The 27,262-nt window shown below is 45.6% G+C and overlaps 1 protein-coding gene and 1 long non-coding RNA gene across 2 annotated transcripts in view; one reads left to right on the top strand and one right to left on the bottom strand.

The window, feature by feature from the left end:
- Positions 1 to 25,627, top strand: UTP6 (UTP6 small subunit processome component). The gene is made up of 19 exons (XM_082212545.1): positions 1 to 188; positions 2,373 to 2,457; positions 3,283 to 3,324; positions 3,408 to 3,500; positions 4,428 to 4,475; positions 5,712 to 5,775; positions 6,169 to 6,287; positions 7,426 to 7,503; positions 10,175 to 10,256; positions 11,772 to 11,853; positions 12,373 to 12,554; positions 14,485 to 14,564; positions 14,683 to 14,760; positions 15,079 to 15,258; positions 17,471 to 17,551; positions 18,595 to 18,704; positions 21,264 to 21,330; positions 24,172 to 24,244; positions 25,367 to 25,627. The coding sequence occupies exons 1-19, from the start codon at positions 97 to 99 to the stop codon at positions 25,522 to 25,524; spliced, it is 1,794 nt and encodes a 597-aa protein (XP_082068671.1). The 5' UTR covers positions 1 to 96; the 3' UTR covers positions 25,525 to 25,627.
- Positions 12,561 to 27,262, bottom strand: part of LOC309526684 — a 206,108-nt gene continuing 191,406 nt past the window's right edge. Inside the window, exon 5 of the long non-coding RNA XR_014216835.1 lies at positions 12,561 to 13,235. This is a non-coding gene — a long non-coding RNA (uncharacterized lncRNA). The remainder of the gene's footprint in view (positions 13,236 to 27,262) is intronic.

Below are 27,262 nucleotides of genomic sequence, written 5' to 3'. Positions count from 1 at the left end.
AGTGGAGTCTCTCTCCTGGCGCGGGCATGTGTTGCTCGCTGCTGCTGTGCATCTAGATAGAGACCGGCGCTCGGAGGCTGGTCGCCTTTCCCGGTCATGGCGGAGAGGACCGAGCAGCGCATCGAGGACCGGATCCCCGAGCTAGAGGAGCTGGGGAGGGTCGGGCTCCTCACCAGCAAAGAGATCAGGTTGGGCGAGGCGGGATCTCCGCGATCCCCGGGGATCTAGGGAGGGAACGACCCCATGGATTGGGGGTGGAAGCAGGAAGGTGGGGAAAGGGAACCTCGTTTGTGTGGGTCGGTTTTACGTATAAGCTAAACAAGCTCTAGCTTAGGGTCACACTCTCTTGGGGTCCCCCAAAAATTTAAAGGGAAAAAAACCCCTGGATGTACGTTTACAAAATGTAAGATAAAAAACAAATCAAATAAAACCTACAGCAACAGTGTTTTGTGTTGTGTAGGCTCCTGTGATGGAAGTAATGGGCCCCCAACCATTTTAAGTTAGAGCTTAATAATTATTTCACAATTAATGTACTTGGGACGCGGGTGGCGCTGTGGGTTAAACCACAGAGCCTAGCACTTGCCGATCAGAAGGTTGGCGGTTCGAATCCCTGCGATGGGTGAGCTCCGGTTGCTCAGTCCCTGCTCCTGCCAACCTAGCAGTTCGAAAGCACATCAAAGTGCAAGTAGATAAATAGGTACGGCTCCGGTGGGAAGGTAAACTGCGTTTCCCTGCGCTGCTCTGGTTCGCCAGAAGCGGCTTAGTCATGCTGGCCACATGACCCGGAAGCTCCCTTGGCCAATAAAGCGAGATGAGCGCCACAACCCCAGAGTCGGTCACGACTGGACCTAATGGTCAGGGGTCCCTTTACCTTTACCTATTAATGTACTTATTAATTGTATTTCACTATTAATATATTAATATACTTCTTCTAAATTTTATTTCAGTTCAACAATTACTTTGATAAAATACATATTTTGTTACGTGCAAATAGCTTTGGATACCTATTAGGTCCATAAATGACCATGTAGCATACATTCAACACAAAAAAATCAGTGACAATTTGTTGACAAAGGACAGCTGGACATATAAAGGGCCCCATTACCTTCAGTAGCTTAGGGCCTCATCAAACCTAAATCCGGCCCTGATCCTACTCCTTCAAGGTTGGTAGGGAACAGGCTGTTCACCTTACTCGGCAGACCTGCAAGCAGCCAAGCCATAATATCTTCTTTAAAAAAATAAATATGATTTTTATTATTTTTTACTATTTCAGAGAAACATTTAACATACTTAAGATATCAATGACTTCCCTTCTTCTCTTTCCATGGTTCATTTTACATATTTTACATCCCTGTATTTTTTTTTACAAAAACTATACCATTCAGTTGTTCCATTATTGCATCCATCAAAACTTATTTACACTGTGGAATTTATCTCAATGCTCCCAACTGTGTATTTTGTTTCTCATAAATGCAAACTGAAAATATAATGCCAGGAAAGCACTGCTTAGTGCTCAAATGCACATTCTGGTATATCTCTTGGGTTCTAAATTTCACAGCCAAGCCATTACATCTTTTATTTTTTATTTTTTTAAATGTGATTTTTATTAAATCTTCTGTTTTACAAGTTCAGATAAACATTTTACATACTTAAGACTTTCCTTCTTCTCTTTTCATGGTTCATCATATATATTTTACAGTGGTGCCTCGCAAGACGAAAAGAATCTGTTCTGTGATTCTCTTCGTCTAGCGGTTTTTTTGTCTTGCGAAGCAAGCCCATTGACGGATTAGCGGATTAGTGCTATTAGCGGCTTTTAGCAGCTTTTAGCGGCTTATCAGCTTATCGGATCAACTGATAAGCGGCTTAGAAAAAGGGGGGAAAAGGAAAAAAAACCCCGCAGGAACTCGCAAGACATTGTCGTCTTGCGAAGCAAGCCCATAGGAGATTCGTTTTGCGAAGCACCTCCAAAACGGAAAACCCTTTCGTCTAGCGAGTTTTCCGTCTTGCGAGGCATTCGTCTTGTGGGGCACCACTGTATATCCCTGCATATTTTACAAAAAACTATGCCAGTCGCTTTTCCATTGTGACATCCCTCAAAACTTATTTACACTGTGGAATTTATCTTAATGCTGCCAGCGGTTTCAGCTGTACACAGTTACTTTCCATATATTCAGTAACATCTTTTCAGGATTTTATCAGCCCCCCACCCAGCCCATTCTAACAGCCAGGCACCTATCTAGAACCTGAAAGCCCCTCTCCAGACATGGACGATAAGGAGGAAATTGAGTTGTTAACACCTCAATTTGTTTTGATACCTGTGTGTTCTGTGGATTGGGAACCATGGAAGGATGTTGCCTTTTGTATTTCTGCAGGGCGGTTATTAAGAAGACCTTAGCCCTTGAATATAAAATACAACGGAGAGCACTCCATAAGGAGAATTTTATCAGTTACATTCAGGTAGGTTTCTTAAGAAGATTCATTTTCAGTATGCTTTCATCTCTTGATATTTATCTCAGTTAACAAGCGTTATATCTTGTGGTGTTTCTTAAAAATGTGAACTGAAAACATAATGCAAGAAAGCATGGCTTAGTTGTCAAATGCACTGTCTGGTATATCTCTTGGTTCTAAATTTTGCTGCAGCAGATCTATACATTAATTGCAATGCAGTTATAAGGATGTAGAGAGGGCCTTTTAAAAACAGGGGAAGCTGCCTTATATCACCAGATGAGTGGATAACTTATTGACCCTCCAGATGTTGCTGGACTACAGGTCCCATAATCCCTGACAATTGGCCATGCTGGCTGAGGTTGATGGGGTTTGGACTACCAACATCTGGAGGTTCACAGGTTCCCCATCCCTGGTCTATGCACTGATTAGCAGCAGCTCTTAAGAATAGACAGAAGTCTTTCTGGACCCTACATAGAGAAATGAGTGTGTGTGTGTGTGTGTGTGAGAGAGAGAGAGAGAGAGAGAGAGAGAGAGAGAGAGAGAGAAAGTGGTAAATGTATGTTTTGGTTCCATCAAAATCCAAGAGGATTCAGTCCACTGATTGAGTGGGGAGGAGAGTTTCTCCATGCTTAGTAGCTAGGATGAATGGGCACCGGATAATTTTTGATTTATTCACCTCATTATTACAGGCCTTAATTGCAGTTGTTATTATATAATAGCATATAAAATCTATAAAAAGCAATAAATGCATGGCTTTTTCTGTGCTAGCCATTTCTCAGTTTTTATCATCCTTGAAGTATTGTTGACCTTCTAAATATTTTCTTCCCCTGTCAGTATGAAATCAATCTTTTGGAATTGATTAAGAAAAGAAGAGCGGTAAGTTGGCATGTAACTGAAAACTTGAATAGGTCTTTATGGAATTTACCAAGGATTGTAAAGTTGGTCATTGTTTTCCATAGCGCACGGGCTACTCGTTCAAGAAAGATGAGATTGAGTACTCCATTCTGCAGAGAATACATGGTGTCTTCAAACGGGCCACAACAAAATGGAGTGTAAGACTGTTTTATTCTATAGCACTTGGATGATTTTGTATAACCTCTTGTGTAACATGATGCTGACCTTATTTGTGCATAATTCTAAAGCCAAACTGCAGCTAAGTATGAATGAGCAGGTGTGCTAGCGACATAGTTAGAAAACAGCAGCTGTTTCACTCCTCTCCTGGTGTTGCTGCTGTTTTTCTTGGAGCTGTGACAGAGTTTGGCTTAGTGTTATGTTCAAACCTGGGCTCATGGGTTGTCTTGCTCCAAACAAACCATGAGTGGTAAGCCAAGAACAAACAAGTTGCAATTTGTAGCTTTCTAGTTTCTAAAATAGGGACGCGGGAGGCGCTGTGGGTTAAACCACAGAGCCTAGGACCTGCCGATCAGAAGGTCGGTGGTTCAAATCCCCACGACGGAGTGGGCTCCCATTGCTTGGTCCCTGCTCCTGCCAACCTAGCAGTTCGAAAGCACGTCAAAGTGCAAGTAGATAAATAGGTCCCGCTCCGGTGGGAAGGTAAACGGCATTTCCGTGCGCTGCTCTGGTTCGCCAGAAGCGGCTTAGTCATGCTGGCCACATGACCTGGAAGCTGTACAGCAGCTCCCTCGGCCAGTAAAGCGAGATGAGCGCCGCAACCCCAGAGTTTGTCACGACTGGACCTAATGCTCAGGGGCCCTTTACCTTTACCTTTTTAGTTTCTAAAATGCTTGTTTTAGAATACTGGTTCTTCCTCCTCCTGAAAGACAGGTCCATCACTGACTGCTAGTTGAGACACTTCTTCATTCCATAGTTTCTTTTCTCAATTGCTGGCTGTGGAAGCTTTGACTTTCCCATATCTTGCTACTTACGCCATTGTTGTAAAAAGGATAACAATTCTGGATTAATGGTACTTGTTGTGTTCTTAGCTTACCCGTACCCTCCTTTTTGTTTCACTTCCATAGGATGATCTTCAGCTGTGGTTGTCTCATGTTGCCTTTTGCAAGAAATGGGTGAGTATTGGAGTGTAATTTCCTCATTTCAGCTGTGAGCCGATAAGCAGTTGAACCTCCTTTCAAGGGAGCTATGGGATGTGGTCTTTGCATTGTGATAATTTGGAAGAACCTTGTTGAAATGAATGGACTTGTTGGAATGATTGGACTTACTTTTGATATTTTTACCTGCCAGTACTATCGGAGGACTGTGAGTTAGTCTCTGTCTCTTATATATGAGTATGCATGACAGAGTTTACAACAGCCAGAATTCGTGATAAATAAATAAATACTAAATAAATATTCACAGTCTTGGTGCTGTTTGAGCTTTGTTATTCTGCCTGACCACCCCAAGCTTTTGTTATGGGGAATAATAATAGTAATAATAATAATAATTTTTATTTATACCCCGCCCTCCCTAGCCAAGGCTGGGCTCAGTGTGGCTAGCAAGCAATAATAAAAACAAGTTGAATGAATACAACTTAAAACAAAATTAAAATACAACATTAAAATATTGAAACATTAAAATATAAAAATGTAGCCTCATCGCAGGAGGAGAAAGGAAAAGAAAAAAGAAAGAGGGGGAGGGAATCAAATTGGCTCCAAGCCAAAGGCCAGGCGGAACAACTCTGTCTTACAGGCCCTGCGGAAAGAAATCAGATCCTGCAGGGCCCTGGTCTCATGAGGCAGAGCGTTCCACCAGGCCAGAGCCAGTGTTGAAAAGGCCCTGGCTCTGGTTGAAGCTAATCTAACTTCCTTAGGGCCCGGGACCACTAGGGTGTTGCTATTTATGGACCTTGAGTCTCTCTGTGGGGCATACCGGGAGAGGCAGTCCCATAGGTACGAGGGTCCTAGGCCGTGAAGGGCTTTAAAGGTCAAAAGCAGCACCTTAAATCTGACCCTGTACTCCATCGGGAGCCAGTGCAGCTGGAAAAGCACTGGGTGAATATGCTCCCATGGCAGAGACCCTGTGAGGAGCCTCGCTGCAGCATTCTGCACCCGCTGGAGTTTCTGGGACAGCTTCAAGGGCAGCCCCACGTAGAGCAAATTACAGTAGTCAAGCCTGGAGGTGACCGTTGCATGGATCACTGCAGGTACTAAAAACTGTAAGTTGCCTGCTGTGCAGATCCAGATATATTTCACAGTAAGATGGCAAACCAAACAGTATCAAAGTCCTCTGTAATGAAGGTGTATCTGTTTCACTTGAAAAGGTACACAATATAAGACAGTGATATGATGCTTTCTGTTTCCTAATAGAACAGGAAAATACAGCTGGGCAAGGTGTTTTCAGCCATGTTAGCCCTTCATCCCAACAAACCAGGTACAGTACTTACTCTTGTAAATGAAGTGAGTAGGGTAGGCAGTCTTGGAGTGATGGATGGGATATCTTGGCAGTGGCACAATTCGCTTGCCTGATCTGGCTCATTTAAGCTGATGGAACAGGTTATGTTGGTATACCAGAGCAACCTTCCCCAATGTCGTGTCCTCCATATGTTGGCCTCCAGATCCCATCAGCTCCAACCAGTGTGGCCAATGCCCAGGGATGATGAGAGGTGTAGTCTAGCAGTATCTGGAAGGTACCAGGTTGGGGAAGGCGAGGCTAGCAGAACAAGACATAAGAACCATTACTCGGAATGACTTCTTGGTTGTCAGCTGGTTTTGCAGTGGCTGCCTTAAACAGGACCATGCATCTCTCTCTCACTCTCTGTTGTAGCTCTCTGGATCATGGCTGCAAAATGGGAAATGGAGGACCGCCTGTCATCTGAAAGTGCCCGGCAGTTGTTCCTTCGTGCCTTGCGTTTCCATCCAGAATGTCCCAAACTGTATCAAGAGGTAATATGTGATTCTGATGCTCCCCCCCTTCGCCACTGCAAATGTTTAACTAGCTCGTTTCAGCTAAGATCTGCTTGTTGATTGACTGCTGGTTTGTTGAACTGAAGAACAGAACGCCATTCCGGTTTTCCATCCTCACTGGCAAATTATTCTTTTTTATAGTTGTAGTAGTTGTATACCTCCCTTCCTCCAAAGATCACAGGGGCTGTTCACAACAGAAAAATACAAAATGAAAACACAAAATGCATAATAAAATGAAAGCAAAACAAACCAATAACCCCGCTCCCACAGACACATTTAAAAAGCCATATAATGCTAATCAGTCAAAGGCCTGGTTGAAGAGAAATGGTTTCATTTAGTGCCTGTAATGAATGGGCCAGGTGAGTCTAGCTGGACATACTGTTGCTTTTTTATATATGTATAACTTTTGAGCTAATAGTATGATGCCCTTCTTTCATTCTCAAAGCTATAGTTAAATACGGTAGGCATTGAGTCAGAGTGTGTCTGCCAGGAAAAACTTCAGATGTATTAGTAATTGTCTTTACCATGGGTGGGAAAGTAAGATATGCAGTAGTTCTTGTGAAGTCCTTCGTGTTTTATCTTTGTAGCCTGAAAGTGATGCAGTTTAGTATTGCTTTTGTTGTTAAAATCATCAAAAGTCCAAGGGAGCTTTAAATTTTCTCTCTAAAATTTTAACATGCCAACTTGATCTCCACTGTCGTCATTATTTTTATGTGTCAATAGTAGCCTCTGTTGTTGTGAAACAGCCATGTTTATCCTGGTCCACCCACAATCACAGCGTCAGTTTCTGGTGAAGCGCTTAACCGGGCAAAGTCTTCAACAGTTTCAAGAACCAGTAGTGAGGGGAAAGTCAAAAGAACAACGAATGCAAAGTTTATGAAGAAGAAGACAGCTAATTTTTTTTTTTTAGTAGTAGTCATAATGCTGGGAGTCCCTTAATCATGGTTAATTGGGAGCACGCCCCAAAATGGCTGATTTCCTATTCCTGATTTTACTCCAGTTACGTTTTACATCAGCACCACTATAAACCACAGTAGTAACAAGGAATCCTTCTCCACTGGCGTTTGAAGCCTTTGCCACCTCATTTCCCCCTCTTTGCCTTTCTTTGTTTCTGTAGTATTTCAGGATGGAGCTCATGAATGCCGAAAAGCAAAGGACAGAGAAGAAAGAATTTGAGCAAGCAAAGATGGACCTGGTAAGAATTGAGATGTCCTTAGTCACGGAAAATTTCTGCCTGTGCCAGAAACAATTCCCCTTGGGTCAGAGGTGGGGAAAATCTAGACCTGTCTGCTGAGCTCTTTGGATTTTTTTCCAGGCTACATCTCCTGTCCCCAGGCCACGCTCCTCTTCAGCCTGTCTCTACACCCTTCTCAAGTGCTTTTGCTTGGCTGAAATAAGTCCTTGAACTATGAAGACGCCTCTTTCTTCCTTGGGAGGAGATGGGTGTGTGTTTGTGGAAACCTGTGAGCGTTGTGTGACTGGCACTGCCGGATTTATATATAAGCAAAACAAGCTATAGCTTAGAGCCCCATTCTCTTGCCTAATAATAATAATAATAATAATAATAATAATAATAATATATTATTTATACCCCGCCCATCTGGCTGGGTTTCCCCAGCCGCTCTGGGTGGCTTCCAACAAAACACTAAAATACAATAACCTATTAAACATTAAAAGCTTCCCTAAACAGGGCTGCCTTCAGATGTCTTCTAAAAGTTTGGTAGTTATTTTTCTCTTTGACATCTGGTGAGAGGGCGTTCCACAGGGCGGGTGCCACTACCGAGAAGGCCCTCTGCCTGGTTCCCTGTAACTTGGCTTCTTGCAGCGAGGGAACTGCCAAGAAGGCCCTCAGCGCTGGACCTCAGTGTCCGGGCAGAACGATGGGGGTGGAGACGATCCTTCAGGTATACTGGACCAAGGCCGTTTAGGGCTTTAAAGGTCAGCACCAATTTTGCTCGGAAACGTACTAGGAGCCAGTGTAGTTCTTTCAAGACCGGTGTTATATGGTCTCGGCGGCCGGTCCCAGTCACCAGTCTAGCTGCCGCATTCTGGATTAGTTGTAGTTTCCGGGTCACCTTCAAAGGTAGCCCCACATTGCAGTAGTCCAAGCGAGAGATAATTAGAGCATGCACCACTCTGGCGAGACAGTCCGCGGGCAGGTAGGGTCTCAGCCTGCGTACCAGATGGAGCTGGTAGACAGCTGCCCTGGATACAGATTTGACCTGTGCCTCCATGGACAGCTGTGAGTCCAAAATGACTCCCAGGCTGCACACCTGGTCCTTCAGGGGCACAGTTACCCCATTCAGGACCTGGAAGTCCTCCACACCCGCCTGTCTCCTGTCCCCCCAAAACAGTACTTCTGTACCCCCCCAATATACTTCTTCTTAATTGTATTTCACTATTAATATACTTCTTCTTAATTGTATTTCAGTTCAACAATTACTTTGATATACATATTTTGTTACGTGCAAATGGCTTTAGATACCTATTAGGTCCATAAATTACCATATAGCATATATTCAACCCAAAAAACAGCAACAATTTGTTGTTGACAAAGGACAGCTGGATATATAAAGGGCCCCATTACCTTCAGTAGCTTAGGGTCTCATCAAACCTAAATCCGGCCCTGACGACTGGGATGCACTTAACTTTGTACGGTAAAGTGTCACAACAGTTGCTGTACTCACTTTGCGCCTGCTTCTGGCCCCCTTCCCATCACTGGTGAGCATCCCCCAAAACGTGGCCCAGGAGGGTATGGGGATCCTTAATCTGGAAAATGTTTTCCCGCCTCTGATTTAGACAGTTATGTTGTATCATTTGAAGTGTTTGCAATACAATAAATTACGACATGCTTATACAGTACAGTCATACTTCGGGTTAACAGGCGCCTTAGGTTGCATTTTTTGAGGTTACGGACCGCCGAAACCCAGAAGTACTGGAACGGGTTACTTCTAGGTTTCAGTGGTTGCACGTGCGCAGAAGCAGTAAATCACGCTATGCGCAGAAGCGCCAAATCGCAACCCATGTGTGCACAGCTGCGGGTTGCGAACACTGCGGCTTGCGAATGTGCATCCCTCACAGATCACGTTCGCAACCCGAGCGTCCACTGTACTTTCCTGTGCTATGTGTCCATTTGAGACATCCGAAGCAAAAACAGCTATCCCTTAGTTGGTCTTGTGCTTGTCCTTTAAGTGCAGCACAGAGTCTGCATGACTCGAAGATCATTGCTGGCGCAGCTTTCTCCCATGGAGCAATGTTTCTGTGCTCCTGTAATAGTGGCGAGTCATCAACTTGGGACATGTGCTGTGGAACAGTTCTAGTAACTTGTACAGCAAGGCGAACACCGGATTGTGTTTTGTCGAGTGACTGCACTCTTTCAGAGACCACACACCTCTTGTGAAAGGTTCTTTGCCAAGTTCCTTTTTAATTTATGTATTCTGTTGAACATGTAGCCCACCCCATCCAAATGGCTTGGGGTGGGTAGGAAAAAGCTAAATTATTCCATCTTGCCCTTTCCTGACCCTGCCCACCAAAGTGTATCGTGTTGCTTCTGGAAGACGTTGACAAGCTGCAAGTTTTTTGTGACCTGCTGTGCCTTTCCTCCTCCCCTACCCTCATTGCTTATGGAAAATATGTGCCAACAAAGCTAACCAGAGGCCACACTATTGTTGCTTTTTCAATATTGGGGAATGTCCACCTATCAATATATGTGGAGCATTTCTCTGACAGTGCAGTGGCTCATATGTGCAGTGCGGTCCCGGTTGCAACTCTGTGGAGGAAAAAGTGTTGGTCATGTGCCATGAATTGTTTTTTTAATATGAAAAGGGTCTAGGACATGAAAGCTTGTCTTTTGCTTGCAATTTTAGGGTGAATTCAGCTATTCTGAGGAAATACTTAATGGTGCAATGGCCCGAGTTGTCTACAGAAATGCTGTTCAGAAAATCAAAGGTAACTCCATGTTGTGTTTCTCGTGTGTGTGTGTGTTTTAAGTAGCAACCTGCCTTAGGTAAAGGTAAAGTGACCTCTGACCATTAGGTCCAGTCGTGACCGACTCTGGGGTTGCGGCACTCATCTCGCTTTATCGGCCAAGGGAGCCAGCGTACAGCTTCCAGTACATGTGGCTAGCATGACTAAGCCACTTCTGGCGAACCAGAGCAGCGCACGGAAATGCCGTTTACCTTCCTGCCAGAACGGTACCTATTTATCTACTTGCACTTTGACGTGCTTTCGAACTGCTAGGTTGGCAGGAGCAGGGACCGAGCAACGGGAGCTCACCCCGTCGCGGGGATTCGAACCGCCGACCTTCTGATCGGCAAGTCCTAGGCTCAGTGCTTTAACCCACAGTGCCACCTGTGTCCCAGCAACTTGCCTTAGGTTTTTAAAAATAAATATAGGCCACTGGTGACTGAAGTTTGTTTGGCTGGGGTTGAATATTGCGGCACCCATTCTAACAGAATGATTTTGGGGTGGCTACAACCCTGAAGGTGTTACTGACAAAGGGGTGCTTTCACAGACAGTTAAACGACCTCTCTGCTCACCCTAACTTTCCACAAGTGTTGATAACTGAGTTCTGGTTTGGTTCTGGCTGCGGAGGTTTCTGAAATTAAATCAACTACAGTGGTACCTCGGGTTAAGTACTTAATTCGTTCCGGAGGTCCGTACTTAACCTGAAACTGTTCTTAACCTGAAGCACCACTTTAGCTAATGGGGCCTCCTGCTGCCGCCGCACTGCCAGAGCACAATTTCTGTTCTCATCCTGAAGCAAAGTTCTTAACCCGAGGTACTATTTGTGGGTTAGCAGAGTCTGTAACCTGAAGCGTATGTAACCTGAAGCGTATGTAACCCGAGGTACCACTGTATGTGGATGTTTTCACTGTTGTTTATTGTTTCAAATGGTTTTATGAATTTTGGGACTGATTTAAAATTCAAAAGTGGCACCTAGCTTTTTAAGAAATATATTTACTAGTATGTAGGATGAGTTGTTCAGCTTTCTTGTAGCATCTGGATTTGGCTGCTCTCAGGATGCTAGTGTTGATGGGCCAGTTGTCTCTGACCTGGTATTACCTGCATAGAATCACAAGAGTTGAAAGGGACTCTGAGGGTCATCTAGTCTGACCCCCTGCAATGCAGGAATCTTTTGCCCAATGTGGGGCCCGGAACCCATGACCCTGAGGTTAAGAGCCTCGTGATCTACAGACTGATCTGTCCCAGCTGCTGTACTGAGCATTCATGAATTGCGTAGGCAAGTTCACATACAAGTCAATCCAAGCTTTGCAGCAAAATTTGACACTCCACATTAAAGAGATGCATTTTAAGCAAGAGAGTTCTTACGGTTTTATTCATTTTTTTTAATTAATCCTCTTGTTATAGAGTACATATAAAATATTTTCTGGCTTAAGAGAGACTGTTTATGAGGTTCTGGACCCTCCCTAATTACCGTCTGTCTGTCTCACTCCATTCTAGGTGCCGAGTTTCTTCTGTCACTGCTGTCAATTGCAAAACTTTTTGATTTTACACAAGACCTTCAAAAGGAAATTCTGGAAAAGTAAGTTTGGGGTGGGTATGGAGAACTAGAGCACTATTAGTGTCGTCCATTCAGGTGGTCTGCAGCGTGTCTGTAAAAATACAATTTTTTAAAACATATATCAAAGATCATCTATCGCAGCGCATTGCAATTGCTACAACAGGTAGAAAAATCATTAAGTGGTCTGCCAAGACCTTCAGCAATTTCCAAGTGGTCTTTGGGAAAGAAAATTTTGGAAGCCACTGTGCTAGAAGTATTATTTTGTTTAACATGGAAAGCATTCAGGTTTTATGTTCTCACTTTCAGTCTACCACCTCATCCCCATTCTGTTCTTTAGTGTGTGTAGACCACACTATGACTTGGCAGACTCCGGCATGTCTGATGTGGCTTCACCTGAATTGGTGCCGAGAGTATCTCAGGATAAATAAAATGTCACTGTTGTGATATAGCTGCCTGCTTGTAGAGCAAAGCACTCTTAATGTGCTCCCTCCTAAGAAGAGGGTAGCGCATGGAACAATAGCATGATAGTTTTCCTCTTAGCCTGCAGGCAGAATACGCCAACGATCCTCTTATGTGGGACTACATAGCACGGCAGGAGCTGGAGAAGGACTCCTTGCCCACAACAGAACATCGGTCCAAACAGTCAAAAGCACAGGAAGCAGCCCTAAAAGAAGAACGGTGTTGCATGGTGTTTGATGAAGCAGTCGCCTCCCTTCCCACAGGTTAGAACTTGTGCCTCTAATATATATACCAGCATTTATAAAGTATAAAATCTCTAAAACATAAACGATACTTCCAGTTCTTGCGGTAGAGCTTTGAAGATGTATGTAGTCATGATTCCCAAATTAACTATGAACTGATGGACTTGAAGAGCTCAATATGTGTGTGGTTATTTTTTAATTTTTAAGTGTTCAGATTTCCCCTGAAAGGGGTATATTTGAATGAAAACGGGAAGGCAATACTTTTGTTTTTGCCAATGATGTCATGCAGATGCTGCGAAGAATTTCCATGCGCGATGAGCCTCCTTCCCACGCTTAAACACCCATCTGGAAATGCAAGAGAGGCAGCAAGCTTTCCTAGTGCTTGTCCATTTGTTCTTCTCATCCGTTTGCAATTGTTAATCAGGTTTCACGACGTGGGTGGCGCTGTGGTCTCAACCACTGAGCCTCTTGGGCTTCGCTGATCAGAAGGTTGGCGGTTCAAATCCCCGCGACCGGGTCATCTCCTGTTGCTCTGTCCCAGGTCTTGCCAACCAAGCAGTTTGAAAGCACACCAGTGCAAGTAGATAAATAGGTACTGCTGTGGTGGGAAGGTAAATGGCGTTTCTGTTCGTTCTTGTTTGCGTCACGGTGTTCCATTGCGCCAGAAGCAGTTTAGTCATGCTGGCCACATGACCTGGAAACCTGACTGCAGACAAATGCCAGTACCCACAGCTTGAAAAGCGAGACGAGTGCCGCAACCCCATAGTCACCTTTGACTGGACTTAACCATCCAGGGGTCCTTTACCTTTCCCTTTACACGATAACAGTGGTGATTTATGTCCTCCAGAAATAGTAATTAAGCTGTAGGCTTTAAGGTGAACTGTAGGCTTGTTGGTCTAGTTCTAACAGCAGATGAGGTGATAAAGCCATGTCTGGATTTGACCACCTCAAGACTGCAGGTAGAGACTTGCATGACTGAATGTTCCCCCATTCAGCACCTTCCTGGGCCTCAAATAAAATCCCTCCACGTAGAAATTTAGATTTCAAGGAGCAAGCTTCCAGGCTAAGCTTAATCCGGCATATCTCATGCTTGGGAGTGTACTGCTGCTCACGAGAGAGTGATTTTTCCTCAGAACCTTTGCCTGCAGTCTGAAGTGGTATGGTCCAAAACCGTTTCATGGCCACCTCTGCCGAATTTGAGAAGGCGGCCAGAGTGTCAGCGTTGGGAGGCAGCAGGGCCCTCCTTGTTCCTTCATGTAGCACAAGGGTTTGCGGGCCTTACGCCACTAACCGCTTCACCTCAGGGACTTAACGCACATTGTGCAATTTGCATGGAGGAGGGAACAGCTGAGTGAACCCAGCTAGCCTAGTTAGCAAGGGTTTATTTCATGCAAAACCTTCCCAGAGGCCTCCCATAAAACGCCTCAGAAATCATATTCAAAGGACAATACCGCCCACTTTCGGTTGTGTTGCTTTGGTGACGGAAAAGAACCGTGAGGTGGGCAGCATATGCGTGTCTTCTTTCTGGTGTCCTGTAATCCACTTTTCACTCATGATGTGCTCCAAGAGTGTAGGATTTTGTACGTTTTCATCCCCAGCTGACTCAGAGAAGTAGGAGAAAGCACCAGAGCTGCTTTGAGGTTTATATGGTGTCTGTACCGTGTGGATTTTAGCTGTGTTTTATCTACGATTTTATTCGTGCACTGCTCAGTGAGCTCTTTGATCAAGTGGCTTATAAAATTTCTAAATAAAGATACTGAAGGAGGAAAGAAACTTGTAGCAAATCTTGTGAATAGGTGGTTCCACCCCCCCTTTAAACTGTTGGTTTGATAGCTTTTGCTTAGGAGTTGAATTTTTCTTTAGCGGGTCTTGGAAAAGCAGTGTTGTGGTTGTTTTCGTTCAGAAGGAGTGACTGCCATTTTTATTAAGAGAAACATTTTTAATCCTCCAGAGGCCATGTGGGAACGTTACGTCGCTTTTTGCTTGGAAAGATATAACCGGAAGACAAACAGTGAAGAGTTAAAGCAGAAGGTAAATGCTTTAAGTATTCCTGCAGGCAATTTCAGAAGTTTACTTTTGTTTTTGTGGAGGCTAGTCTGTGTGGCGGGGAAGCTCATTCTTTTTTCCTTATCTCTCCTTGTTTTTTTAGAGGTTGGAAAGGATATCAAGTGTTTGCAGCCGAGCTCATGAATTACAGTTGCTGCCAGCTTCTCTCTATCAGCAATGGGTAAGGATGTATATGGCTCTTGCTGGGTCTTTTTTTAAATACCGTATTTTTTGCACCATAACACTCACTTTTTTCCTCCTAGAAAGTAAGGGGAAATGTCTGTGCGTGTTATGGAGGAAATGCCTACGGGTGGCATGCCTACGGATTTTCCTCCTCTAAAAACTACGTGCGTGTTATGGTGGGGTGCGTGTTATAGAGCGAAAAATACGGTATATAAAAAAGCACCACACCGCATGAAACAAGAAGACTTGACTTTGGGTCTTGGGACACATTTCTCAATAAAGGCTTCCGTTTTCTCTTTGATCTGCATCTCGTCAGCTCCAGCTCTTACTGGGGCTCGACCTCCGAGAAAAGGCTGAAGAGGTGGCAGCAGCGGCAACGAGACGATTCAGCCACTTGGTAGAAATGTGGGAGATGCGGCTGAAGTTGCTACTCCAGCTGAACACAGATGGTGTAGGCCCTTGTTTCCAGGAAGCATTTAGAGCAGTTAAGGCAAAGGTAAGCGACAAGCCTCTGGAATGAAAGGATCGCTGTTTGCACGCCTCATGGTGGAGGGGCAGTGTGGCGATCACACACAGGGCCCCCGGACGTTTGACGGTCTATTGACCTTGTGCCGCCACTGCGATTGCTTTTTCTGCTGCCACCACCCTGTATCTCACGGGGACTCACGGAGTCCAGTCAGTTGTTAACATAAACAAATAATCAAGTTTATTTTTAAATGCAGGAACAAGCTTATGGTTTCAGTTAGTTTTCCTTGACAGTTTCTTAATCTTAGTTCCTAACAACTCCAAACTGATTATTCCAACTATCTGACTCCACCTAACAATTCCTCTCACTCTCTCACAATACAACTCTACCAACCCACACCTAAACCTCCCTCTTCCTTCTTCAACTCCCAAACCTCAACTCTCAACTCCCAAACCTCAACTGACTTTCAAAAACTCCCACTCTAACTTTTATTCCCCCCTTGCATTCTCACTGGCCAATCACATCACACCCATTTTAACCCTTTCCTTATGACCCACTTGCATTTTTTTTGGGGGGGGCATGTGTTCTGGGTGGGTGATCTTGGGTGGGTGGGTGGGAAATGTTCCCCTCATCTTGGGGACAGATGGTGTTCAGGGATGTTTACTGTGAAGGCAGGGGCAACAGCTCTTCTCATTTGCTCCTTCCATTTAGTGATGAAATTTATTACGGTCAGAGACCAGCTTGAGAAACAGAAAGGGAACTACCATCCCAATAGCAAAACAAACATTTAAAACAATATACAACAATGGATTTTAAGTTTAAAAGTGCGATAGGCATGTAAACTCATAAAAACTTCAAAATAGACTACCTTAGAGAAATGACCCAAAGTCGCCCGTGGATCCGGGTTTGGGAATTTTAACAAACTAGATTGAATTGGGGGATGGTCTGCGCCTACAGATCTGTGCGCAGAATCTGGCTACAATCCGGGTCATCTTGTGGTCTTTGCCTAACAGGAGAAGATCGAAATTTTGCTTTACCGGGAGGTCAGCAAGCCTCACCAGCAGGGGGGTCAATGGTTTCTCTACATGCCTCATCATAAAAGGGACATCTAAAAAATATGTGTTCAGGGCTTCCTATATCCCCCAGTGGACGGGCGCAAATTCTCTGGACCTTCCATTTAGTGTCCCCCCCCCCCAGAATGCCTTTGGAATGATGCTAGACTATGGGTTTCCTCAGCCATGGTGGGAGGGTGTCTTGTATGCATGCCTTTCTGCTTAGAGTACTGCAATGCACTCTCTGGGGGGCTACCTTTGAAGGTGACTCGGAAACTAAAACTAATCTAGAATGCCACTGCCAGACTGGTGACTGGGAGCGACCGCTGAGACCACATTGGCTCCCAGTACGTTTCCAAGCACAATTCAAAGTGTTGGTACTGACCTTTGAAGCTCTAAAGGGCTTTGGCCCTGTATACTTGAAGGAGTGTCTCCACCCCTATCATTCAGCCCAGACACTGAGATCCAGCTCGAAAGGCCTTCTGGCAGTTCCCTCACTGTGAGAAGTGAAGTTAAAGGGAATCAGGCAGAGGGCCTTCTCGGTGGTGGCGCCCTCCCATCAGATGTCAAGGAAGTAAACAACTATCTGGCTTCTAGAAGACATCTGAAGGCAGCCCTGTATGTTTTTAATGTTTGATGTGTTTTAATTTGTTGGAAGCCACCCAGTCAGATAGGCAGCATAATAATAATAATAATAATAATAATAATAATAATAATAATAATAATAATAAGTAATTTGTATAAGTTGCACTCCACGGGGGTGGGCAGCAGCTGCAACTTGGGGAAAGGCACATGACTATGGGGACACCCCAGAGTTACTAAGATGGTGTGCCACACACCCCTTGCTTGTAATGCTTAAGTTAAGGGCTAAGTTACTTGCCTAAACACCTGTAATTAGAACAAAGGTATCACCTATTATCGTCCCCATTGATATTATCCTCTGCAGCAAGGGGTTCCAGGTGCTTGATATGCCCAGACCCCTCCAATAAGAAGATAAGTGCATTAATTCTGCTGCCATCCTAATCTCCTAGCCCACGCTGGGCTTTCTGGTGGCTTTAAAAAATATGTTTCATAGCTGTCACATAGCCTCAAATGCTGGGTCTGGCTCCTATGTGTGTGCCTCACATCCAACATATCATGCCCAGTATTTCCATGGCCTAAAATTAATTTTTCTCTCTTCCTACCACTAGGACAGCTTGCCGTTATGGATTCTATGTACAGAATGGAGCGAGAATGTCAATAGCACTCCTGAAACGGAAGCGCTCTATCAGGTATTACATATCCTATTTGAAAACAACAACAGCTCAGCGTGGGTAGAACTATTCAGGAAAGCAGATGGGAATAGTTTTACTAGCAACATTATCATGTTAGCATTAATTTTAGAACCAGCACTGTGCTTGGTAATCTGCAGGTCAAAGAAATTATGTGATCCCAAGACAGCCTTGTAGAGTACAGGAGCCAGACTAAGTTGGACTCAAGGGCTTTGGCGAGGGAAGACAGTGTCCGATCTGGCTGCCATACTTGGGGAAAGCCTTTGCTGAAGATGTGAGTTGTCTCTGACAATAGAGAAGTGGAAGCAAAGCAGGAGGGCGGTGCAAGAAAGGGGGAGAAGGAGGGGAATGACTGGAGACAGTAATACTCAAATGGGGGGGGGTGCACATCCATTGAAAGCACCCCAGATATAAATGTGTGTATGAATGCATTCAGACACAATCTCCATTTCTAAATACAGTGGTACCTCAGTTTTCGAACGTCTCCGTTGACGAATATTTCGGTTTTCGAACACGCCTCGGAAGTCAAACATGCCACGTGGCTTCTGCTGAGTGCAAGATCCTGAGGCCAAGCTGCCAGCTGTTGAGTTTTCGGTTTTCGAACGTTTCGGAAGTCCTTTCGACTTCCAAAACGTTCAGAAACCAAAGCACAGCTTCTGATTGGCTGCAGGAAGCTCCTGCAGCCAGTCAGAAGCCCCGTCGGATGTTCGGCTTCCAAAAATAGTTCACAAACCAGAACAGTCATTTCTGGGTTTGTGGCATTCGGGATCTAAAACGTTCAAGAACTAAGCTGATCGAAAACCAAGGTATGACTGTATATTGATTTGGAAAGGACAGTCTCAAAACTACAAGATGTACTCAGATGTACTCAGAATTATTCCATCTGTGTACACCAGTCCTGCTCTGAATCCTTAGCTCTCTGGGTTGAAATATCCCACTTCGGATCAAGATATGGCGGCTCCTCATAGTCCATGACATGTGCTTAAGAGCTTCACAGGTCTTCTCTGAATGTGCTCAGGTTCTTTTTATGTTTTAACTTGCAGAGATCTTTGCTTGCCACGCTGCCTGCTGACTCGGTAACCATGAAGGAAAAGTATATTGAATGGGCGTACAGGGCTGGTGGCTATAAGAAAGCAAAGAAAGTCTTTACCAGGTTAGAAGAACTCCTTCTGAAACACACACACATATACAGTGGTGCCCCGCAAGACGAATGCCTCGCAAGACGGAAAACTCGCTAGACGAAAGAGTTTTCCGTTTTGGAGGTGCTTCGCAAAACGAATCTCCTATGGGCTTGCTTCGCAAGACAAGTTCCTGCTGGTTTTTTCCCCTCCCCCCCTTTTCTAAGCCGCTAAGCCGCTTATCAGCTGATCCAATCAGCTGATAAGCCGCTAATAGCGCTAATCCACTAATCTGTCAGTGGGCTTGCTTCGCAAGACAAAAAAACCGCTAGACCAGGGGTCTGCAACCTTTAAGACAAAAAGAGCCGCTTGGACCCGTTTCCGAAAAAAACAACAACAACTGGGAGCCGCAAAAACATTGCAACATTTAAAACAAATATAACACTGCATATATTGTTTCTGGCCTTAATGCTATATATACAGGATCGTGCAGTCAGCTGTCAATCTCAAGAAAAAAGGACAAATTAATAGCTAATTAAAATATTTAATTTACAACCAGGTAACCAGGTTAATGGGACTTTTGCTCCTGAACCTCAGTGCTCAGTATCTGCACATCAGGGCTGTAAGACGTCACCTTCATTTTCACACAGGCTTGCAAGCTGTCATCTGTGAGGCGTGATCGGTGTTTGTTTTTAATATAGTTCATGTTGGAGAAGACCTGCTCACATACATATGTGGAAGAGACCACAAGGGCCCTCGAGTCCAACCCCCTGCCAAGCAGGAAACACCATCAGAGCACTCCTGAGATATGGTTGTCAAGCCTCTGCTTAAAGACCTCCAAAGTAGGAGACTCCACCACACTCCTGGGCAGCAATTCACCAAACTTTCACCAAACTTTCCCCTGCTTCAAGCAACTAAAAAGGGGCTTCAGGCAACTAACTCTACGTGGAATTCCACGCGACCGCGACTGCATAATCAATGCCACAAAATGCCAAAGAAAATTAACCAGGGCCCCAGTGAACCATAAATCATAATCAGTGCCTGATGTAAATAATAATTAATAATGAGGGCCCAATGTCATCCTCGTCATTATAAAAATAATCCCTCTCTTCGCGCCGCCCAGCCTCCCAAGAAAAAAAACCCACTTCAAAAGGTCACAAAGCACAAATTCCACGCGACCACAACTTGCTATGCCCAATAACCAATGCCCCAAAATGCCATAGAAAATTAATCAGGGCCCCAGTGTACCATAAATCATAATCAGTGCCTGATGTAAATAATATATAATAATGAGGCATTCGTCATTATAAAAATACATTTTTTGACACTTTTTATTATTTCTTTGTTTGACCCCTCAGAATTACTCCTCCTCATATAAATAAACATTAAATTAACAAGTTTCCTTTTTTTGAGTGTGTGTTCTTCACTCCCCTTCAAAACAGTGACCAGTGTATATGCCCCCTTTCAATGCAGCCTGCTTACAAAGGCGGGACGACAAAGACCAGCAATAAGCTGTTGCATAACGTTAAGGAAAACAATTCACCAAACTTCCCCCTGCTTAAGTTTAAAAAGGGGCTTCAGGCAACTAACTCCCACGTGGAATTTCCTATAGTAAGATGGCGGCCGCCTCAGAAGACCACATGGGCAGATAAGATGGCTGCTGGGACGATCCGGTTACCCAGCAACAGCACAGCTGATTCCGACACTTTTGAAAGCAGCCGGCAAAGCAAGTGTTGGAGCTCCGAAGCCACACTGCTGCGCATGTGACCAAATAGCGAGGACTTACTTTGCTAGAGACAAGCCCCGACGCTACCACAAGCCTCCCTCTCTTCGCGCCGCCCAGCCTCCCAAGAAAAAAACCCCACCTCAAACAGTCACAAAGCACAAATCAGTAAACATAATAAACATTAAATTAACAAGTTACCTTTTTTTGAGTGTGTGTTCTTCACTCCCCTTCAAAACAGTGACCAGTTTTGAACAGTGGCTTCAGGCAACTAACTCCTCCGCCTCCTCCTCCCCTTGCGCCCTCCCCTCGCCTCCTTCCCTCGCGCCCTCCCCTCGACCCCGCCCCTCGCCTCCTTCCCTCACGCCCGCCCCTCGCCTCCTTCCCTCGCGCCCTCCCCTCGACCCCGCCCCTCGCCTCCTTCCCTCGCGCCCTCCCCTCGACCCCGCCCCTCGCCTCCTTCCCTCGCGCCCTCCCCTCGACCCCGCCCCTCGCCTCCTTCCCTTGCGCCCTCGCCTCCTTCCCTCGCGCCCTCCCCTCGGCCCTGCCCCTCGCCTCCTTCCCTCGCGCCCTCCCCTCGGCCCCGCCCCTCGCCTCCTTCCCTTGCGCCCTCGCTTCCTTCCCTCACGCCCTCCCCTCGCCTCCTCCCCTCGCCACTGCCCCGGAGCCGCAGCAAAGGCTTTAAAGAGCCGCATGCGGCTCTGGAGCCGCAGGTTGCCGACCCCCGCACTAGACGAAGAGAATCACAGAACGGATTCTTTTCATCTTGCGAGGCACCACTGTATACAGAAATACAATTATTTATTTATTCTGCTTTCTCTGGTGGTTTTTTAAAAACTGAATCCCTCACACACCATCTTTTATGTCCTAGTTTGCATGAAAGCCGTCCGTTTTCCCTTGAGTTCTTCAAGAAGATGATTCAGATTGAAAAGGAGCAAGTGAGTAACGTAACTTAGGGCAAACTTAGTTTTAGGATGTTCTGTATCATTAGAGGCATGTGCCACTGTGAATTTTCTAAAGGGAGCAGTGGTTAATATGCTGGAATATGTTGGGATTGGACCACTATAAGGTGCCTTTTTAGAAAACATCTGGAAACTTCTTTAAAGGATTTGACCTATATCAAGTGCATCGTTGCTATTCCGTTTCCTGACATGACTCAAAATGTTGTGTTGTTTTCTGAAAGCCCTAAACAGCTAGAGATGTTGCTTATTTTTTAATACTTTTTTTGTTTGTTTGGGTTAAAGGTCATAGCTCCACAGTGTCAGATTATACGTTGTGGATGCCTAGTACATTTTTTATTTTAATTTTACCAACCAACAATTTTAATAAACCAATTTTGATACATTGTTGCAGGGGCGCTAAAAGGTGTGGGGCCCATAGATCAGTGCCTACTCTGCCTATTTGGTAGTCTAGCATCATCATCATCATCATCATCATCATCATCATCATCATTGTACCCTGCCCATCTGACTGGGTTGCCCCAGCCTCTCTGGGCGGCTTCCAGCGTATATAATAAAGACATAGCAAAACATTGAACCTTTAAAAGCTTCCCAAACTTTGAAGAGCCACTGCCAGCCAGTTCTGAGCTGGATTGACTTGCGTTCTGTCTTAGAATAAAACAGCCTCCTCTGTGTGCTTTCTGAATGTTTTTAACTTTCACGTTAGTTGCTGCCCATGGTTGTATCTGGTTGGATAGGAATACAGTGGTACCTCAGGTTACATACGCTTCAGGTTACATACGCTTCAGGTTACAGACTCCACTAACCCAGGTTAAGAACTTTGCTTCAGGATGAGAACAGAAATTGTGCTCTGGGGGCGCGGTGGCAACAGGAGTCCCCATTAGCTAAAGTGGTGCTTCAGTTTCAGGTTAAGAACGGACCTCCAGAACGGATTAAGTACTTAACCCGAGGTACCACTGTATGTGTGTTTTATGGATAGTTTTCAGGGAGCAGTGGCGTAGCGTGGGGGGTGCCAGGGGTGCCGGCCGCACCGGGCGCAACATCTGGGGGGGCGCGAGTCCAGAGGGAAGGGACAAGTTCCTTCCTCCGCCGGGCTCCCCGCCACCACCACCGCCAGCCTTGCGCCCCTAGCGCGCGCACGCCCCCCGCCGCCGCTGCAGCTGCGCTCCACTCACTGCTCGCAGGAGGAGCAGCCGCTGCAGCAGCGCCGACGCCGCCACCGACGCCTGGCCGGGCACGGGCAGTCTCCGCACCCCGACGCCGACGCCATCCCCTCAGCCCAGCCACAGGCGGCAGCTGCTTCTGCCGACTGGGAGGGAGGAGAGCTCCAAGGGGCCTCGCTGCGCCTAAACCCTCCGAGAGGAAGCCGGCGGGCGGGCGAGGGTCTCCCGGCAGAAGGGGGCGCCGCTGGCTCCGGCTCTCAGCGCTGGCTTTCCGGCTCTCTCTTGACTCATGGCTTCCCGGGGCTGAGAGAAGCAGGCTCAGCCTGGAATAATATTGAGTTGGATAATGGCTGGTGGGAAAGGGGTTAGGCAGGGACCCTCTCCTCTACGCTCTGCTGCCCCCCCCCCCCGCCCTTCAGACTGCTCAGGCCAGGTAGAAACCTCCTTCTACTAAGTAAGACGTAGGAAATGCCACTAAAACAATTTTGCTTTATCCCAAAGCTGTGGAAACTTTAAAGATATTGTACACTTTATCCAAAAACGGTGTTTTTCTTGACTGAAAGTTACTCTGGCTGCTACTTCATTCTGCAGCTCTAGCAGCACTTCTTGCAAAGAAACAGCAACGTCTTTTTCTTGTTTATTTCTCTAGGTCACTTCTGTTTTCTTCACTTCTCACTTCTCTCTCTGCCCCCCCCCCAGTCTCGTGCCGTACCCGCCCCATTTACACGATTTTCATCTGTGGCCCCCTTGGAATATCCTGGGGGGAGGGCCCAGGGAGCCATATGGCCCCCAGTTGAGAAACACTGCGCTAAAAGATGGCCAGAATGCAGAAGCCTAATACAAAAAAGTCATAAAAATCCAAATCTGTCAGGAGCACCCATCCCTCTGCCCTTCAGCCTCACTGGAGGCACCTGGCGCACAGAGGGAATAGACACCCCCCTGCGCAAAGCCCGGGTCTGGGGTCTCTCCTCGGTAGCCGGCGGGCATCGTGGGGAGCGCGGAAAGACCCGGTGCAGGATGTGAACGGCCATGTTTATGCTGTGAAGCGCCCTGAGATATATGGATGAAGGGCGGTATACAAATTTAATTCACCGCCACCATCATCTTCGAGGGTGGGGGCTGGGAAAAGAGAGGGGGGTTCTCCCTTTCTAGACCTCTTTAAAATATGCTCGCGATGGCTCCTGGCCACAAAGGCTAAGCGTGGCACTCAGTGGCGTAGCGTGGGGGTGCAGGGGGGGGCCGCACCTGGCGCAACATCTGGGGGGCGCGCTCCACGGGTTAGGGGGCGCAAAATCCACGGGTTAGGGGGCGCAAATTACTTGCCTTGCCCCGGGTGCTGACAACCCACGCTACGCCACTGTCAGGGAGCTCCAGGGGGTGTGGTGGGGTAGTGGAGAAGGAATAGGAGGGGAAGCATTTAAGGCTATGGGTTTGGGTGGTGAGGCAGGAAAAGTGCCATGTGAGAGGGGAAAGCTTCTTAATACTTTATTGCCCAAGCCTGTCACAGCTTCTGCTCTTATTCCTGTGCCCTTTCAATTCATCGGCTGAAGGACTAAATAGCAACACACTGTTTTATGTACTTGGCAAGTATATTTAACAGCTGTAACCTTTGGCTCAGCATCCTTAGTTATCCCCCCCTTTTTTTTCTGCCTCCAAGGAATCCTGTAAAATGTCCAATATCCGAGAATATTATGAACGTGCCTTGAGAGAATTCGGTGCCACAGACCCCGGTAAGAAGTTTTATTTATTCAAGTGTTGTGGGTATAACCAGAGATCTTCTCTTCCTTCCATCTGCATTTTGATTAAATTTAAACACACGCACGCAAAAAACTGGATTTTATTGCGTGTCATCTTGAGAACCTACTTAGGCCAGAATCATAATAAGCAGGCATAGGCAAACTCCGGCCCTCCAGATGTTCGGGACTACAATTCCCATCATCCCTAGCGAACAGGACCAGTGGTCAGAGATGATGGTAATAAGGATGAAGTTGGCAGCTAAATAAGCAGGCAGCTCAAATAGCAACGTCCCTCAGATAAAATCCCCACACCACCCCTCAAATCCCCAGAATTAAGCATCTGGCTAAGCTGGGGGCTGGCCATAAGCCTGTGGTAGCCAGAGCTATCCAATGTACAGGAAAGGGATTTTTTTTTTAAAGTTGTGCACAAGTTATTTTACTCTGGACTTGGCCCAAAGGTTGCTCATCATCAATGTCTGCATTGTTCAACATATAAAGGTAAAGGGACCCCTGACCATTAGGTCCAGTTGTGACCGACTCTGAGGTTGCGGCGCTCGTCTCGCTTTATTGGCCGAGGGAGCCGGCGTACAGCTTCCGGGTCATGTGGCCAGCATGACTAAGCCGCTTCTGGTGAACCAGAGCAGTGCACGGAAATGCTGTTTACCTTCCCGCCGGAGTGGTACCTATTTATCTACTTGCACTGGTGAACTGCTAGGTTGGCAGGAGCAGGGACCGAGCAACAGGAGCTCATCCCGTCGTGGGGATTCGAACCACGGACCTTCTGATTGGCAAGTCCTAGGCTCTGTGGTTTAACCCACAGCGCCACCCGCGACCCTTGTTCAACATACACCATAACGTAAATCGAAACCCACCACTTCTGCTGGAACCACTTTTCTCATCTTTGATGCAGAGTAAATAATCTTTAAAAAGGTGCTATTGTAAGTACTATAGCAACTGCTAAGTTTTTAGTCCCAGATTTTGCAAAAAAACCCACTCCACACATATACCCCAATGGTGGAACATACATAGGATCATGTGTTGCTAAGTTTTGGGCCCATGGGGGCATTTCCATTATCACAATATTAACTAGCCTTTTTTCTTTTTCTTCCTTTGAAGATATTTGGCTGGATTACATCAGAGAGGAACTGACTCAGTCCCAAGGCAAACCTGAGAACTGCGGCAGCATTCACTGGAGGGCGATGAAAATGTTGCAGGGAGAACAAGTTGAAACTTTTATTTCAAAGTACACATTGCTGCAAACTGGACACCTGTGAGAAATGTAATCCTAGATGTGTCTTATCTTAAGAGCTAACCCTACTTTAAATGTTGTTTGTAAATTTTTAACCCAAAGGCAAATAAATATATTTTTTGGGGGGCCTTCTCTCTTCATTGTTTGTTTTTTGATGGGTGGATAAAAGATTCTGACTGGTGTTCATACGGCGTACTCCAATGGAAAAAAAGAACTATAAGAACATGAGAGTGGAGTTAGAGGACACAGTTGGCACATTGTTGTGTGTGTTCTGTTGATCCGTAATACGGAAGACACGGAAAGAAAAGCTTACATTGGTATGAACCACCTTGAGATCTTTGAATGAAGAGCGCTAACAAACAAGTAAATTTATTGCATTGTCCAGTAGCACCTTAGAGACCAACTAAGTTTGTTCTGGGTATAAGCTTTCGTGTGCATGCACATGAAAGCTTATACCCAGAACAAACTTAGTTGGTCTCTAAAGTGCTACTGGGCAATTTTTTAATTTATTTTGACTGCGTCAGACCAACATGGCTACCTACCTAAATTTATTGCAGTAACCAATTTGTCCCTGGCTCTTCCAGCTGTTTATTGTTACACAAATGATTAATTTGTTATACCCATATTAAACTAGCTCATTTGGACTCTCAAAGTTGTTACAAGAGACATCTCTAGTTCAAAGTAATAGCCTGCACTAGGGTTTCCCCTGCTTAAGAGAAATCCCACCATCCCATAACACTGTTTTGTGGTTTTACTGTGCATTTTTTGTAAAATGTATTTGCTTTGTCACATTTTTCAAATCCACCTTGTGACATACACTGAAGAGTGGTCTACAAGTACAATAATAAAGAGTATTTAAATAAATAGGATTTCTGACTCTTGGACATTAACTAGTTAGCAGTGCATATAGAGCCAGTAACAGGGGTTTCCAAAGTATCATTAACAATCTAATATCCAATCACTCTTGTCAGATTTTTTTTGGAATGCGTTGATATTACTCAAGTTGCAAGGAACTTAAGACTGACTGGTCAGTTTGGTCTCATGAAGTTTTTAAATTTAAAATGTACCAATAGATTGTATCTAAAGATGTCCTCCTGCAAGCAGAAAGCTTCTTCACTTCAGACTTTTGCCTTAGTAGAAGAAGAAGAAGAAGAAGGGGGGTTTGGATTTGATATCCCGCCTTTCACTCCCCTTCAGGAGTCTCAAAGAGGCTAAAATTCTCCTTTCCCTTCCTCCCCCACAACAAACTAACATTCTCCTTTCCCTTCCTCCCCCACAACAAACACTCTGTGAGGTGAGTGGGGCTGAGAGACTTCAGAGAAGTGTGACTGGCCCAAGGTCACCCAGCAGCTGCATGTGGAGGAGCGGAGACGCGAACCCGGTTCCCCAGATTGCAAGACTACCGCTCTTAACCACTACACCACACTAGCAAGTACCGCACTAAAAAGTTATGTGAAATCCAAGTACATCCATTTGCACAAAATCCTTTGCTGTTTTTCCTCCCGTCTGGATTTATTTTGTTTTGGTTATTTTATAAACACCTTGTCTAGGGCAGATCAAGCCCAAATAAATAGCTGGGTCACGTACAGTTGCACACTGCAAAACGATAACCCCAGTGGCTGGAAGACAAATGCTGGAAAGCGACGTTTGCTGGCCCAAGGCTTCAGATCTCAGAGACACTGCTTGCAAACATTTTAAGGGGGAAAGTGCACTCCAGCTATTGCTTTCCTCTAACAGACATGCAGTTGCAGGCATATTGGCTG

This window comes from Podarcis vaucheri (genome assembly GCF_965113315.1).
Source record: "Podarcis vaucheri genome assembly, chromosome: 2".
NCBI lineage: Eukaryota > Metazoa > Chordata > Lepidosauria > Squamata > Lacertidae > Podarcis > Podarcis vaucheri.
The sequence above is the reverse complement of the archived record's forward strand: the minus strand, read 5'-3'. Positions and strand labels throughout refer to the sequence as shown.

Bases quoted from the DNA above. Each gene is read 5' to 3' on its own strand.
- UTP6 (XM_082212545.1), top strand. From the start codon at position 97: ATGGCGGAGAGGACCGAGCAGCGCATCGAGGACCGGATCCCCGAGCTA. The intron at 15,259-17,470 runs GTAAGCGACAAG...TCCTACCACTAG, and splicing joins TTAGAGCAGTTAAGGCAAAG to GACAGCTTGCCGTTATGGAT. The intron at 24,245-25,366 runs GTAAGAAGTTTT...CTTCCTTTGAAG, and splicing joins ATTCGGTGCCACAGACCCCG to ATATTTGGCTGGATTACATC.